The sequence below is a fragment of the Nomascus leucogenys genome, chromosome 6, assembly GCF_006542625.1.
Source record: "Nomascus leucogenys isolate Asia chromosome 6, Asia_NLE_v1, whole genome shotgun sequence".
Taxonomy (NCBI): Eukaryota; Metazoa; Chordata; class Mammalia; order Primates; family Hylobatidae; genus Nomascus; species Nomascus leucogenys.
In genome coordinates this window covers 29724859-29739612 of record NC_044386.1, presented here as the reverse complement: position 1 = coordinate 29739612, position 14754 = coordinate 29724859, and the positions used below count along the sequence as shown (strand labels likewise).

At 47.5% G+C, this 14754-nt stretch overlaps 2 protein-coding genes across 2 annotated transcripts in view; one reads left to right on the top strand and one right to left on the bottom strand.

The window, feature by feature from the left end:
• Nucleotides 1-12095: 12095 nt before the first annotated feature.
• LOC105738683 (Krueppel-like factor 13) lies at nucleotides 12096-13963 on the bottom strand. The gene has a single exon (XM_012501674.2). The coding sequence runs from the start codon at nucleotides 13183-13185 to the stop codon at nucleotides 12571-12573; it is 615 nt and encodes a 204-aa protein (XP_012357128.1). The 5' UTR covers nucleotides 13186-13963; the 3' UTR covers nucleotides 12096-12570.
• Nucleotides 13049-14754, top strand: part of GOLPH3 (golgi phosphoprotein 3) — a 60225-nt gene continuing 58519 nt past the window's right edge. The window contains exon 1 of the mRNA XM_003274909.4: nucleotides 13049-13558. Within this exon, the coding sequence (XP_003274957.1) occupies nucleotides 13334-13558 (225 nt within the window). The 5' untranslated portion in view covers nucleotides 13049-13333. The remainder of the gene's footprint in view (nucleotides 13559-14754) is intronic.

Below are 14754 nucleotides of genomic sequence, written 5' to 3'. Positions count from 1 at the left end.
ATTATGGATATTTTAACAATATTAATTTTTCCAATCTATAAACATCTAATGTCTTTCCATTTATCTGTGTCTTTAATTTCATTCAACAGGGCCAGGCACAGTGGCTCAGGTATGTAATCCCAGAACTTTGGGAGGCCCAGGCTGGCAGATTGGTTGAGGCCAGGAGTTCGAGACTAGCCTGGCCAACATGGCAAAAAACCCCTCTCTCCTAAAAATACAAAAATTAGCCGGGTGTGGCAGTGCATGCCTGTAATCCCAGCTACTCAGGAGGCTGAGGCAAAAGAATTGCTTGAACCTGGGAGGCAAAGGTTGCAGTGAGCCAAGAGTGTGCCACAGCACTCCAGCCTGGGCAAAAGAGCAAGACTCAAAAAAAAAAAAAAAAAAAATTGGCCGGGCATGGTGGCTCATACCTGTAATCCCAGCACTTTGGGAGGCTGAGGCAGGTGGATCACAAGGGCAGGAGTTTGAGACCAGCCTGGCCAATATGGTGAAACTCTGCCTTTACTAAAAATACAAAAATTAGCCAGGGGCGTGGTGGTGCACACCTGTAGTCCCAGCTACTCGGGAGGCCGAGGCAGAAGAATTGCTTGAACTCTGGATGTGGAGTTTGCAGTGAGCTGAGATCGCGCCACTGTACTCCAGCCTGGGTGACAGAGTGAGACTCCATCTAAAAATAAATAAATAAATGAATCATTAATGCTTTACAACTTTCAGTACCTACTTTTAAATTGAGTTGTGTTTATATTATCGAATTGTGGGAGTTCTCTCTTTTTTTTGAGACAGGGACTCGGTCTCACTCTGTTGCCCAGGCTGGAATGCAGTGGCATTTGCTCACTGCAACCTCCACGTCCTGGGCTCTGATGATCCTCCCACCTCAGCCTCCCAAGTAGCTGGGATTACAGGCACACATGACTATGTCCAGCTAATTTTTTGTAGAGAAGGGGTTTTGCCATGTTGCCCAGGCTGGTCTCGAACTCCTGGGCTCAAGTGATCCACCTGCCTCAGACTTCCAAAGTGCTAGGATTACAGGCGTGAGCCACTGCACCCCACTTCACCCCCCCTTTTTGATGGCTTCCTGTTTTTAGGGGGAAGAGATGCTGTCTGACTTCAAGGCCAGGGTCTTCACTGAAGGTGGTAGGTCTGGGTCTCCTGGAGAAGGCAATAGCTCCCAATCCTTTTCTTTTTTATTTTATTTCATTGAAGTTTGTTTCCTCTTTGTATTTTTTGCAGAGATGGGGTTTCACTATGTTGCCTAGGCTGGTCTGGAACTCCTGAGCTTAAGCAATCCTTCCACCCCAGCCTCACAAAGTGTTGAGATAACAGACACCTTACCCAGCCTGTGAGAGCTCTTTATATATTACAGATTCAAATCTGTATTAGGCCATTTTTTGCACTGCTATAAAGAAATACCTAAAATACAGGCTGGGCGTGATGGCTCACGCCTGTAATCCCAGCTACTTGGGAGGCTAAGGTGGGAGGATAGGTTTAGCCTAGGAGGTAGAGGCTGCAGTGAGCTGAGATTGTGCCTCTGAACTCCAGCCTAGGCAACAAAGCAAGATCCTGTCTCAAAACAAAACAAAACAAAAAGAAAAAGAAAAGGAAGAAAGGAAATACCTGAGGCTGGGTAATTTATAAAGAAAAGAGGTTTTACTGGCTCAGAGTTCCGCAGGCTGTACAAGCATGGCACCAACATCTGCTGGACTTTTGGCGAGGACCTCAGGAAGCTTACAATCATGGTGGAAGCTGAAGGGGGTAGCCAAAGTATCACGGTGCAAGTGGGAGCAGTAGAGGAAGAAGGGGGAGGCCCCAGACTTTTTTAAACAACATATCTCTCATGAACTAAGTGAGCAGGAACACACTTATCACCTAGGGAATGGTGCTAAACCATTTGTGAGGGATCGGCCCCCTGTGATCCAATGGCCTCCCAGCAGGCCCCACCTCCAACACTGGGAATCAAATTTTAACATGGGATTTGGAGTGGACAAACATGCAAACCATAACAAAGTCCTTTATCAAACATATGATTTATAAAGTTTTTGCCATTACATGGGCTTTTTCTTTTTCTTGAGGATATCCTTTGAAGTACATTTTCTTTCTTCCTTTTTTTTTTGAGACAAGAGTCTTGCTCTGTTGCCCAGGCTGGAGTGCAATGGCACAGTCTTGGCTCACTGCAACCTCTACCTCCCGGGTTCAAGCGATTCTCCTGCCTCAGCCTCCTGAATAGCTGGGATTACAGGCGTGTACCACCATGCCCAGCTACTTTTTGTATTTACAGTAGGGATGGGGTTTCACCATTTTGGCCAGGCTGGTCTCAAACCCCTGACCTCTAGTGATCCGCCCGCCTTGGCCTCCCAAAGTGCTGGGATTACAGGTGTGAGCCATTGCACCTGGCCCTAAAGTACATTTTCTTGATGGAGTTCTTTTTTTTTTTTTTTTTTTTTTTTTTTGAGACGGAGTCTCACTCTGTTGCCCAGGCTGGAATGCAATGGCGTGATCTTGGCTCACTGCAACCTCCGCCTCCCGGGTTCAAGCAATTCTCTGCCTCAGCCTCCTGAGTAGCTGGGATTACAGGCTCCCACCACCACACCCAGCTTATTTTTGTAGTTTTAGTAAAGACTGGGTTTTACCATCTTGGCCAGGCTGGTCTTGAACTCCTGACCTCGTGATCTACCCACCTTGGCCTCCCAAAGTGCTGGGATTACAGGCGTGAGCCATCACGTCTGGCCTTGATGGAGTTCTTTTAATGATGTCAGATTTATCTCTTTTTTTCTCCTGTTGCTTGTGTTTTTAGTGTCATATCTAAGAAACCAGAGCTAGGCCAGGTGCAGTGGCTCATATCTGTAATCCCAGCACTTTGGGAGGCCGAGGTGGGTGGATCACTTGAGGTCAGGAGTTTGAGGCCAGCCTGGTCAACATAGCGAAACCCCTGACTCTACTAAAAATACAAAAATTAGCCAGGTGTAGCGGCACGTGCCTGTAATCCCAGCTACTCAGGAGGCTGAGGCACAAGAATCACTTGAACCTGGGAGAAGGAGGTTGCAGCAAGCTGAGATCATGTCACTGCACTCTAGCTTGGGTGGCAGAACGAGGCTCTATCTCAACAACAACAACAACAAAAGAAAAAGAAAAGGAAAGAAAGAAAGAGAGAAAGAAAGAACGAAAGAAAAGAAACCATAGCTAATTCAAGATCATGCAGATTTACACCTGTTTTCTTCTGTGTGTTTTATATTTTTAACCCTTACATTTAGATCTTTGATCCATTTTGAGTCAATTTTTGTATATAGTATGAGGTAGGTATTCAACTTTATTCTTTTGTATGTGGATAAATAGTTCTTCCTGACCTGTTTGTTGCAAAGACTATTCTTTCCCCCATTCAATTGTCTTGGTACCTTTGTTCAAAACCAATTGAACATAAAGTGAGGCTGGGCGCGGTGGCTCACACTTGTAATCCTAGCACTTTGGGAGGCCGAGGCGGGTGGATCACGAGGTCAGGAGATCAAGACCATCCTGGCTAACACAGTGAAACCCCGTCTCTACTAAAAATACAAAAAATTAGCCAGGCTTGGTGGTGGGCGCCTGTAGTCCCAGCTACTCGGGAGGCTGAGACAGGAGAATGGCGTGAACCTGGGAGGCGGAGCTTACAGTGAGCCCAGATCACACTACTGCACTCCAGCATGGGCAAGAGTGACTCCATCTCAAAAAACAAACAAAAAACCGTAATGTGAGCGTGTATTTCTCTTAACTATTTTTTGTTGTTTTAAAGTCTATTTTGTTTGATATTAGTATAGTCACTCCAGGAATTTTGTGGCTGCTGTTTTTTACCATCTTTTTATTTTCAACTTATCTGTATTTGTGGCATAACAAATTACTATAAGTTTAGTGGCTTAAAACATATGTTTATGATCTCACTTCCACAGGACAGAGTTTGGCATGGCTTATTGGGCCCTCTGCTTAGGGTCTCACGAGGTTGTAATCAAGGTGTTGGCTGGGTTACACTCTCATCTTGACCTAAGGGTTTTCTTCCAAGCTAATCACGTGGTTGGCAGATTTCGGATGCTTGTGATTATAAGACGAGACTATTAGCTCTTAGAGGCCACCTTTCTCCATAGGCAGTTCACGCATGGCTGTTTTCTTCTTGAAGGCCATCAGAAGAGTATCTCAGCTGACTCAAGTCTCCCTTGTTAGGGAAGGGTTAGAGCCTCTTTTAAGGGTCCACCTGATTATGTCAGGCTCATTATGTCAGGCTCATTTAATGTCTTAGTTCATTTTGTATTGCTATAAGGGAACACCTGAGACTGGGTAATTTATAAAGAAAAAAGTTTTATTTGGCTCATGGCTGATTCTGCTGGCAGGAAGACCACGCATCTGATAAGGTCCTCAGGCTGCTTCCATTCATAGTGTAAGGCAAAGGGGCGTTGGTGGCTGCAGAAATCACGTGGTGAGAGAGGAAGCAAGAGCGAGTGAGGGGGAGGTGTCAGGCTGTTTTTAACAACCAGGTCTCATGGGCACTAACAGAATGAGAACTTACTTGCTCTGCCCCCAACACAGAGGGCCTTAGGCCCCACCTCCAACAGTGAGGATCAAATTTCAAATTTCTTTTCTTTTTTCTTTTTTTTTTTTTGAGACAGGATCTCACTCTGTTGCCCAGGCTGGAGTGGACTGCAGTGGAATGATTATGGCTCACTGCAACCTTGATGTCCCTGAGCTCGGGTGATCCTCCCATCTCAGCCTCCCAAGTAGCTGGAACTACAGGCACACACCACCATGCCTCACTAATTTTTCAATTTTTTGGCAGAGACAGGGTTTCGCCATGTTGCCCAGGCTGGTCTTGAACTCCTGGGCTCAAGTGATCTGCCCACCTCAGCCTCCCAAAGTGCTGGGATTATAGGCGTGAGCCACCGTGCCCAGCCAGAAACCAAATTTTCAACATGAGACTTGGAGGGGACAAACATTCAAACTATAGCACCCAGGAGAGTTTCTCTTTTGATGAACTCAATGTGAATTTATTAGGGGCCTTTTTTTTTTTTTTTTTTTTTCTGAGACGGAGTCTCGCTCTGTCACCCAGGCTGGAGTGCAGTAGCTGATCTCAGCTCACTGCAAGCTCTGCCTCCCAGGTTCACGCCATTCTCCTGCCTCAGCCTCCCTAGTAGCTGGGACTACAGGCGCCCGCCACCACGCCCGGCTAATTTTTTGTATTTTTAGTAGAGATGGGGTTTCACTGTGTTAGCCAGGATGGTCTCAATCTCCTGCCTCGTGATCCGCCAGGCTTGGCCTCCCAAAGTGCTGGGATTACAGGTGAGAGCCACCGTGCCCCACCTATTAGGGGCCTTAATTACATCTGCAACATTCTTTCACCTTTTGCCACATTCTATTAGTTAAAAGCAAGACAGAAGTTCTGCCCACACTCAGGAAGAAGGGGCTAGAGGAAAATGTAAATGCCGGGGATGAGAATCATGGGACTATCTTAAAATTATGGCTACAGTCAATGGACATGGGCCAATGTAGAACTTCTCTATACAGGCCTTTTATCTGTTTTGATAAGTACATGAATTTATTACTTACTGAAAAATAAAATAAAATTCAGTCTTTGAAACTTCGTGTTTGCCTCAGACTTTTATGTCTTTTACCACAAGGACCACATTGTATAGTTGTTTTGGCCCTAAAATCGTTAAGTTATTATCAGGTCCTTGTTAAGAACATGGACTCCGGAGCCAGGCTGTGTAACCCTGGGCAGAATCTTGAATCTTTCCGTGCCTGTTTCTTTTTTCATAAAATGGGCTAATTACAGTACTCCTAGCTTAGGTCTCTCTTCCCCTTGTTACAGTCACCAGTCCCACTCCCGTGATAACCCATTAATCCATTAATCTGTAAATGGATTAATCCATTCATGAGGGCAGAACCATCATGACCCAATCACCTCTTAAAAGCTGTACCTCTCAATGCTATTACACTGGGGCTTACATTTCAACATGAGTTTTGGAGGCACAAATATTCAAACCGTAGCAACCTGAAAACATTTACAGCCTTCTCTGGAATATAGTACATGCTTAATAAATCTTTGCAGCAGATTTTTTTAAAAAGAAGATTGTTGAAAGCCTCTGAAGATTTGCTAGTTAGTTCAATAATGCTGCTGTGTTTCAGAATAAAGCTAGTGTGGAAATGTAAAATGATGCAGCCACTCTGGAAAACAATTTCCCAGTTTCCTTTTTTTCTCTGTTTTAGATCCAGGGACGGACTGAATCTCAGTTTCTTAAAACAAACAAACAAACAAATTAAACACATATACTTACCATATGATCCAATTGCACTCCTGGGTGTTCATCTCAGAGAAATGAAAACTACATCCAAATAAAAACATAGGCCGGGTGCAGTGGCTCACGCCTGTAATCCCAGCACTTTGGGAGCCTGAGTTGGCGAATCACTTGAGGTCAGGAGTTCGAGACCAGCCTGGTCAACATGGTGAAACCCCATCTCTACTAAAAATACAAAAATTAGCCAGGCATGGTGGCACGTGCCTGTAATCCTAGCTACTCGAGAGGCTAAGGCAAGAGAATTGCTTGAACCCGGGACGCGGAGGGTGCAGTGAGCTGAGATCGTGCCACTGCACTCCAGCCTGAGTGACAGAGCAAGACTCAGTCTCAAAACAACAACAACAAAAACAAAAAACAAAAACATGTACATGAACATTCATAGCAGTTTTATTTGTGATAGCCCCAAATTGGAAACAACCGGAAAGTCCTTCAATGGATCCATGGTTAAACAAATATGGTACCTGAGTACCATGAATTACCACTCAGCAATAAAAAGGAACAAACTATTGATGTATGCAATTTGGATAGATCTCAAGGGAATTATGCAGAGTGAAAAAAGCAAATCTCAAAAGGCTTCATAATGTATGATTCCATTTATATAACATTCTCAAATGACAAAATTATAGATGGAGAACAAAGTAATGGTTGCCAGGAGTCGGAGATAGAGTCGGGGGAGGGGCTGGAGCTGCCATGACTGTAAAGGGGCAACATGAGGGATCTTTGTGATGATGGAGCAATTTTATATCCTTTTTATTTGTTTATTAATTATGTTTTTTAGAGACAGGATATTATTCTGTGACCTAGGCTGGAGAGCAGTGGCAAGTCAGAGCTCACTGCAGCCTCAAATTCCTGGGCTCAAGTGATCCTCCTGCCTCAGCCTTCCAGGTAGCTGGGACTACAGCCATTGCCACCACGCCTGGCTAATTTTTTTTAAAAAGTTTGTAGGGACGGGGTCTCTCTATGTTGACCAGGCTGGTCTCCAACTCCTGGGCTCAAGCAATCCTCCTGCTTCAGCCTCCCAAAGTGCTGGAATTACAGTTGTGCGCCACCTTGCCTGGCTTATTTTTATATGTTGATTGCAGTGGTATTTACACAAATCTACATGTGGTAAAATTGCATAGAATGACACACACATAAATCAATGCACATAAAACCCATGAAATCTGAATAATGTCTGTGGATCATACCAATATTAATTTCCTGGTTTTGATAGTGTGCTATAGTTACATGTTACTACTGGGGTAAACTAAGGGTACACAAGCTCTCTCTGCACTAATTTTGCAATTCCTGTGAATTTATTTCAAATTTTTAAAAATCAGATTTTGAGTCATGATAATAAAGGCTTCCTCTCTCCTTGATTATAAAAGAATTTACCCATAGTTTTCTTCTGGTGCTTTTCATTTTCTAGGCATTTTGAAATTTTTATTGGGTTAAAACAGAAAGACTCTGGGCCAGGTGCAATGGCTCACACCTGTAATCCCAGCACTTTGGGAGGCCAAGGCAGGTGGATCACAAGGTCAAGAGATTGAGACCATCCTGGCCAACATGGTGAAATCCCATCTCTACTAAAAATACAAAAATTAGCTGGGCGTGGTGGCATGCATTTGTAGTCCCAGCTACTCAGGAGGCTGAGGCAGGAGAATCACTTGAACCCGGGAGACAGAGGTTGCAGCGAGCCAAGATTGTGCCACTGCACTCTAGCATGGCGACAGAGCAAGACTCCGTCTCAAAGCAAAAACAAAACCAAAAAACAACAACAAAAAAAACCAGAAACACTCTGTACATAGAACTACCTACACAACAAATTCTCTTGGAAGTTTTATATACTTCTTAAAAGCTCAACTGAGATAAACTCATGCAAACTTGGTCATTGCCCAGCGATCCCTATATCATCCTCTCCTACACAAGCCAGAAGTGGGAGTAATCCTTGACAACCCTGCTCCTTTATGCCCCAACACTCCATAGTCAGTCTTTCATTGAGTTGTGTCAGTTTAACTTACTAACTATCTCTTGCATACATTCACTTACCACCCTCTCTTCTTCCACCATCGTGGTCGAACTTACTATCAGGTTCTGCAGGACTACTGCAAAAATGAGCTGCTTCTGTATCCTATATCCATGCCTTGGGTATATCCTGCAAGCTTTTCAAAATGCAAATCTGGTAACATCTCCCACCCACCCATTCCCCTCTTCCCCCACAGAGGGCATTTAAAAGTACCCTTGATAGCTTCCCATTGGGTTTGGTTGGATAAAGACCAGCTTTTGGCCAGGCACGATGGCTCACACCTGTAATCCCTGCACTTTGGGAGGCCAAAGGGGGTGGATCGCTTGAGCCCAGGAGTTCAAGACCTGGGCAACATGGTGAAACCCTGTTTCTACAAAAAAACCAAAAAAACCAAAGAAAAAAAAAAAAAAAACCAAAAATCAGCAGGGTGTAGTGGCATGCACCTGTAGTCTCAGCTACTTGGGAGGCTGAGGTGGGAGGATCGCTTGAACCCAGGAGGCAGAGCCAAAATTGTGCCACTGCACTCCAGCCTGGGCAACAGAGCAAGACCCTGTCTAAAAAAAAAGACTCAAATCTTAAAATGGCCTTAAAATGGACAGCACTGTATGATTTGGACCTTGTCTGTAACTATTGCTTTTGCCATCACTCCCTCCCTCAGCCCAGGTAAAAACTGTTCTACTTGGTTCTCCTCCATCCCATGATCTATCTTTTGCTACAGGGCCTTTGCATATTTCCTCTCAGGAATGTCCTTTACCTCCAACTTGGTTAACTTCAGTTCATTCTTTGGCTTATGACTTCTTCAGAGCAGCTTTGAGTCCCAGATAAAAACTTAGGTTTCTCACATATATGACAGTACATGGTCTCATAGGACTGTATTCCTTCTTTCAAAGCATTTCTAAATTTATACATTAATTAGCATCAGGATTTGCTTAATATCTGTGCCCTTCATTAAACTGTCAGTTTCATGAAAACTATGGCTACGTCTCTTTTGGCTTAGTATTGTATCTTTATTGCTTATGACAATGCCTGGCATGCAGCAAACATGTAGAAATACACTTGTTTGATGACTGAATTAAGGACCAGGGTTCTAATCCAGGTCTGCGATTTTCGAGAAGTGTTAAGTTGGGCAGATTACTTAACTTCTCTGAATTGTTTCTTCGTAGGTAAAATGGGCATCTTAATCTGTGTTCCCTAGGAAGCAGGGCCTAAGACAAAGGCTTTCGTGCTTTATTAGGGAGTGCAACAGCCGGGAGCAGGAGCTAGTGGAGGGGAGTGAGGAGTGAAGGGGTCGTTGAGCTTGCTGGAGCTAAATGCTACTGAGAAGTTGTATAAACGATCTCAGAACAGTCCATGTGAGGAAAGAAAGGGGTCCTGTTACCCACCTGCTTGAAGTGCTTACTCCCCCACACTTGTAGGTAGACATGGAGGTGCTGCCAGACCGCACTGCATGAGATGGTTGCAGTCCATGTGGAGTTGGTCAGCATAGCAGCAGCACCTAACCTGCAGGGTCCTGGTGGGGGTTACTGGACACCGTGCCTGGCACATCTCAGCAGGCAATAAACAAACAATCATGGCCGGGCGCGGTGGCTCATGCCTGTAATCCCAGCACTTTGGGAGGCCGAGGCTGGTGGATTGCCTGAGGTCAGGAGTTTGAGACCAGTCTGGCCAACATGGTGAAACCCCGTCTCTACTAAAAATACAAAAAAATTAGCTGGGCGTGCCAGGCACGGTGGCTCATGCCTGTAATCCCAGCACTTTGGGAGGCCGAGGCGGGCAGATCACCTGAGGTCAGGAGTTCAAGACCAGCCTGACCAACATGGAGAGACCCCGTCTGTACTAAAAATACAAAATTATCTGGGCGTGGTGACACACGCCTGTAATCCCAGCTACTCGGAAGGCTGAGGCAGGAGAATCGCTTGAACCTGGGAGGCAGAGGTTGCGGTGAGCTGAGATTGCGCCATTGCACTCCAGCCTGGGCAACAAAACTCTGTCTCAAAAAAAAAAAAAAAAAAATTAGCTGGGCGTGGTGGCGCGTGCCTGTAATCCCAGCTACTCGGGAGGCTGAGGCAGGGGAATTGCTTGAACCAGGAGGTGGAGGTTGCAGTGAGCCGAGATCACGCCACTGCACTCCAGCCTGGGCGACAGAGTGAGACTCTGTCTCAAAAATAAATAAATAAATAAAAATTAAAACAAGAAACACTCATTGCTGTAACTAGGAATATTCTCGTTCCTAAAATTCCTTCTTTTTTCCTTCGTGTTCCTAAAATATCCTTTCTTCCCCTTCCTGTTTTTAAAATATCTCCTTCCTTCCTCCCTCACTTTTTCCCCAGCTGCCCTCCACCCCCACCCATCATGATGGGTGGGGGTGGAGGGCAGCTGGGGAGGAAAAGAAGCTGCATAGACTTTTACAACCTAATCTGAGAAGTGACACACAGTCAGTCATGTTGGCCACATTCTATTCATTTCAAGAGAGTCACTAAGTCTGGCCCACACTCAGGGGGAGGGAAATTAGGCTTCACATTTTGAGGGGAGGAGTTTCAGAGGATTTGTTGGCATTAAAACCTTCAGGAGAGAAAGGAGAACAACTGCGTGAACAGGGGCAGAGCTGGGAGGGAAATTTTCACTACACGCGTCTTTGTACTCTTTGAACTACATACTTGACTATATTAGTCAAGTTTTTTTTTTTTTTTTTTTGAGAGGAGTCTCCCTCTGTCACCCAGGCTGGAGTGCAGTGGCCTGATCTCTGCTCACTGCAAGCTCTGCCTCCGGGGTTCACGCCATTCTCCTGCCTCAGCCTCCCGAGTAGCTAGGACTACAGGAGCCCACCACCACGCCCGGCTAATTTTTTGTATTTTTAGTAGAGACGGGGTTTCACCGTGTAGCCAGGATGGTCTCGATCTCCTGACCTCCTGATCCGTCCGCCTCCGCCTCCCAAAGTGCTAGGATTACAGGCGTGAGACACCGCGCCCAGCCAATTTTTTTTTTTTTTTTTTTTTTTTTTGAGACAGGGTCTTGCTCTGTCTCCCAGGCTGGTGTGCAGTGGCACGATCACCCTCATGGCAGCCTCAAATTCTGGGCTCAAGTGGTTCTCCTGCCTCAGCCTCCCGAAGACCTAGGACTACAGATGTGGGCCACTACTCCTGATTAACTTTTTTCAAATAATAAATTAATTACATTTATTTTACAAAGAAACATTTCAAGCTACAACATTTGGTAAAATCAGAAAAGATGAAGAAAAAAAGTCCAAAGAATGTGTGGGCTGGGCGCAGTGGCTCACGCCTGTAATCCCAGCACTTTGGGAGGCCGAGGCAGGCGGATCACGAGGTCAGGTGATCGAGACCATCCTGGCTAACACGCTGAAACCCCGTCTCCACTAAAAATGCAAAAAATTAGCCAGGCGTGGTGGTGGGCGCCTGTAGTCCCAGCTACTCAGGAGGCTGAGGCAGGAGAATGGTGTGAACCTGGGAGGCAGAGCTTGCAGTGAGCCGAGATTGCGCCACTGCACCCCAGCCTGGGCAACAGAGCAAGACTCCGTCTCAAAAAAAAAAAAAAAAAAAAGAGGGTGTGAATGGGAGAAACTGGTTGAGGTGAAATCGACCTTCGCCCAGACAGGTGGGAAAAAGGGAAGCTGTACTTGGTGCTCCCCCTGGACCCTCTCTTCCCCTCATTTAGCACTGCCACTTTCCAGGGCATGGGATAGTAGGCAGCAGGAGTTCTGGATAATGGATTTGTGTTAAGAGAAGAACCCATCTAAACCACTCTTTAGCCACAGCCCATGATCACTTTTTTTTAAATTTTTATTTTTTGCTTTGCTGTTGTTCCACTCTGTCCATACATTGTTTATTTTAATACAGGATGGCACACAACACCATTCCTTGTTAAATGTTTCACTTACAAGCGCCACCCTCTACTCCTCCAACTCCTGTCTCAGGTTTGACAGCTATTTTTTTAACGTAATTTGCGCACGCCAAGAGGATTTCACCTAGTAACTACACGGAGAGAGATCCGATGCGTACAAAGACGTGGCATGAAACGCTGCAGTTTTATTGTCTCTATAAAAAGATCGTTAAGGTCGAGCGTGCTAACGTGTGCGGTACTAACTGCACTCACTACGCCCTGGTCACTTTATAGCACAAGTCCGAGGCAAGGAAAGTTTTACAAACAAAACTGGTCAACTGTTCTATCTTCTTACTCCTGGAAAACACTAAAGGTCCACTTTCAAACCATTTGGACGCACTTGCTCCTTCTAAAGGGTTAGGGAGTCCCAGCAGAGAGCGTACCCCTCCCCGCCCAGCAGCAGCGAGCAAAGTCCTTCCTGCCGATCCTGCGGACCCCGGAGTCCAAATGGGACCCCGTCCACACGACCGCGGAGTCGCCTCCGAATACGGCGGTGTCTGGGGCGCGGAGGGCACGGCTGGAGGCTGAGTGGGGTCCACCTTCGCGTGGCCCAGGCTCTTCCGATTCGTGGGGGGCCCCGCTAGGTTCAGGCTCCAGCCCTGGGTAGTGAAGGGGAAACGGGGAACGGAAGGAGGGAGGGCACGTCACGGGAGCAGGACTGCAGGACCGCGGGTCAGGGGGCGCAGGAACGCCAAGGAAAAGACAAGCACCGAGGGCCAGGAAGGGTGTAGGCGGCAGTGCCAGCGGATCCCCGGCCGCCGCTTCCGGCGCCTCCCGGCCCAGCTCTCCCGCGCCGACTCTGCCACATCCTCCGGTGACGTCAGCCGGGGCCGCCATATTGGAAAGGCGCCGCCGCCGCCTCCGCTTCGGAGCTCGGGGCGATTTGGGGGCTGCGGCCGCAGGCAGGAAGGCACTCCTCTCCTGCCCCGCCGATGCCCGGCCAGCCCGCTTCGCCCTGACCTGTCTCCTCATGACTGCCCCCGGCCCCGCTGCCGACGGACGTCGCCCCGGCGTCCGGATTTAACACGGAAACCCGGGTCGGAGGCCGCGCGGGGAGGAGGAGGGCGACCCGGTCGGTCCCGCGACCCTCTCGGCCCGGCTTGGCGCCTCGGCGGGAGCCATGACCTCGCTGACCCAGCGCAGCTCCGGCCTGGTGCAGCGGCGCACCGAGGCCTCCCGCAACGCCGCCGACAAGGAGCGGGCGGCGGGCGGCGGCGCCGGCAGCAGCGAGGACGACGCGCAGAGCCGCCGCGACGAGCAGGACGACGACGACAAGGGCGACTCCAAGGAAACGCGGCTGACCCTGATGGAGGAGGTGCTCCTGCTGGGCCTCAAGGACCGCGAGGTGCGGGCGCGGCGGGCTGGGCGGGGGGCGGCGGCTCGGGGCCCGGGCGCCAGGTGAGCTCCAGGTAGGTGCCAGGTGAGCGCCCGAGGCTTCCGGCCCGCGCACCTGCCCTCGCTCCGAAGTCCGCGCCAGGTGCCGCCCAGCTGACCCCGAGCGGTGTCGGAGTTGGTTGACCCCCTGCGCGGCCGGTGCTTTCCGGATCCTCCCGGTAGAGATGGCTTGGATTTTTCCTTACCCCTTTCACAGTCGTTCCTTTCATTTCGACACCCTGGCAGTTTGTATTTCTTCGTCGCCTTTTTTCCGCGTTTTTAACCCGTGTAGACCCCAGGGTTCAAATCCAACCCGGAGACTGCCCGGGAAACAAACAGCTGGAGCCACCAGCGCCACGAACTCTTGGGTGTTTTTAGGACCTGGAAGGGGTGCCCGGATCTGCTTGCTGGGGATTTTTTTTCTTCTTCAGTTAAAGCTTACTGTTGGGAATTACGAAAAACGTAGGCGAAGTGGTAATAGAGGGAAAAGCTCTTTTACTGAGTAAAGTGAAGTCAAAATTCTCATGAAATCTCCTGGTAAATGACTTTCTAGGTGAACTTGCATTAGGTGAGATTATTTTTAGTATCGCTTTTATATTTTATCAGTTGATGAATCTCAAAGTCTTGCCGTCTTAAGAAAGGGCTTTTTCATCGAGTGCTTGAAATGTAGGTTTGTGAGTTGATCAAAGGCCTCAAAGCTTCAGGTGGGTTGAAGTTGCAATAGATAATTCTTTGTATTCTGACTTTGAAAGCGTTTATTTTCACTTCGGTGTCCAAAATTTTCACACACAGAAAAGTTGAAAAAGTGATAGATACATATGCATATATGCTCTTTCTAGATTCTATGACGTTTTGCTGTATTTGTTATATTTGCCTACAAAAATGATTATTTATGTGGAGACAGAGTTTCGCTTTTGTTGCCCAGGCTGGAGTGCAATGTTGCGATTTCAGCTCACCGAAACTTCCGCCTCCCGGGTTCAAGCGATTCTCCTGCCTGAGCCTCTTGAGTAACTGAGATTACAGGCATGCGCCACCATGCCCGGCTAATTTTGTATTTTTGTTTTGTTTTGTTTTTGAGACGGAGCCTCACTCTGTTGCCCAGGCTGGAGTGCTGTGGCGCGATCTCCACTCACTGCAGCCTCTGCCTCCCGGGTTCAAGCGATTCTC

Bases quoted from the DNA above. Each gene is read 5' to 3' on its own strand.
- LOC105738683 (XM_012501674.2), bottom strand. From the start codon at position 13,185: ATGAGGAGACAGGTCAGGGCGAAGCGGGCTGGCCGGGCATCGGCGGGG.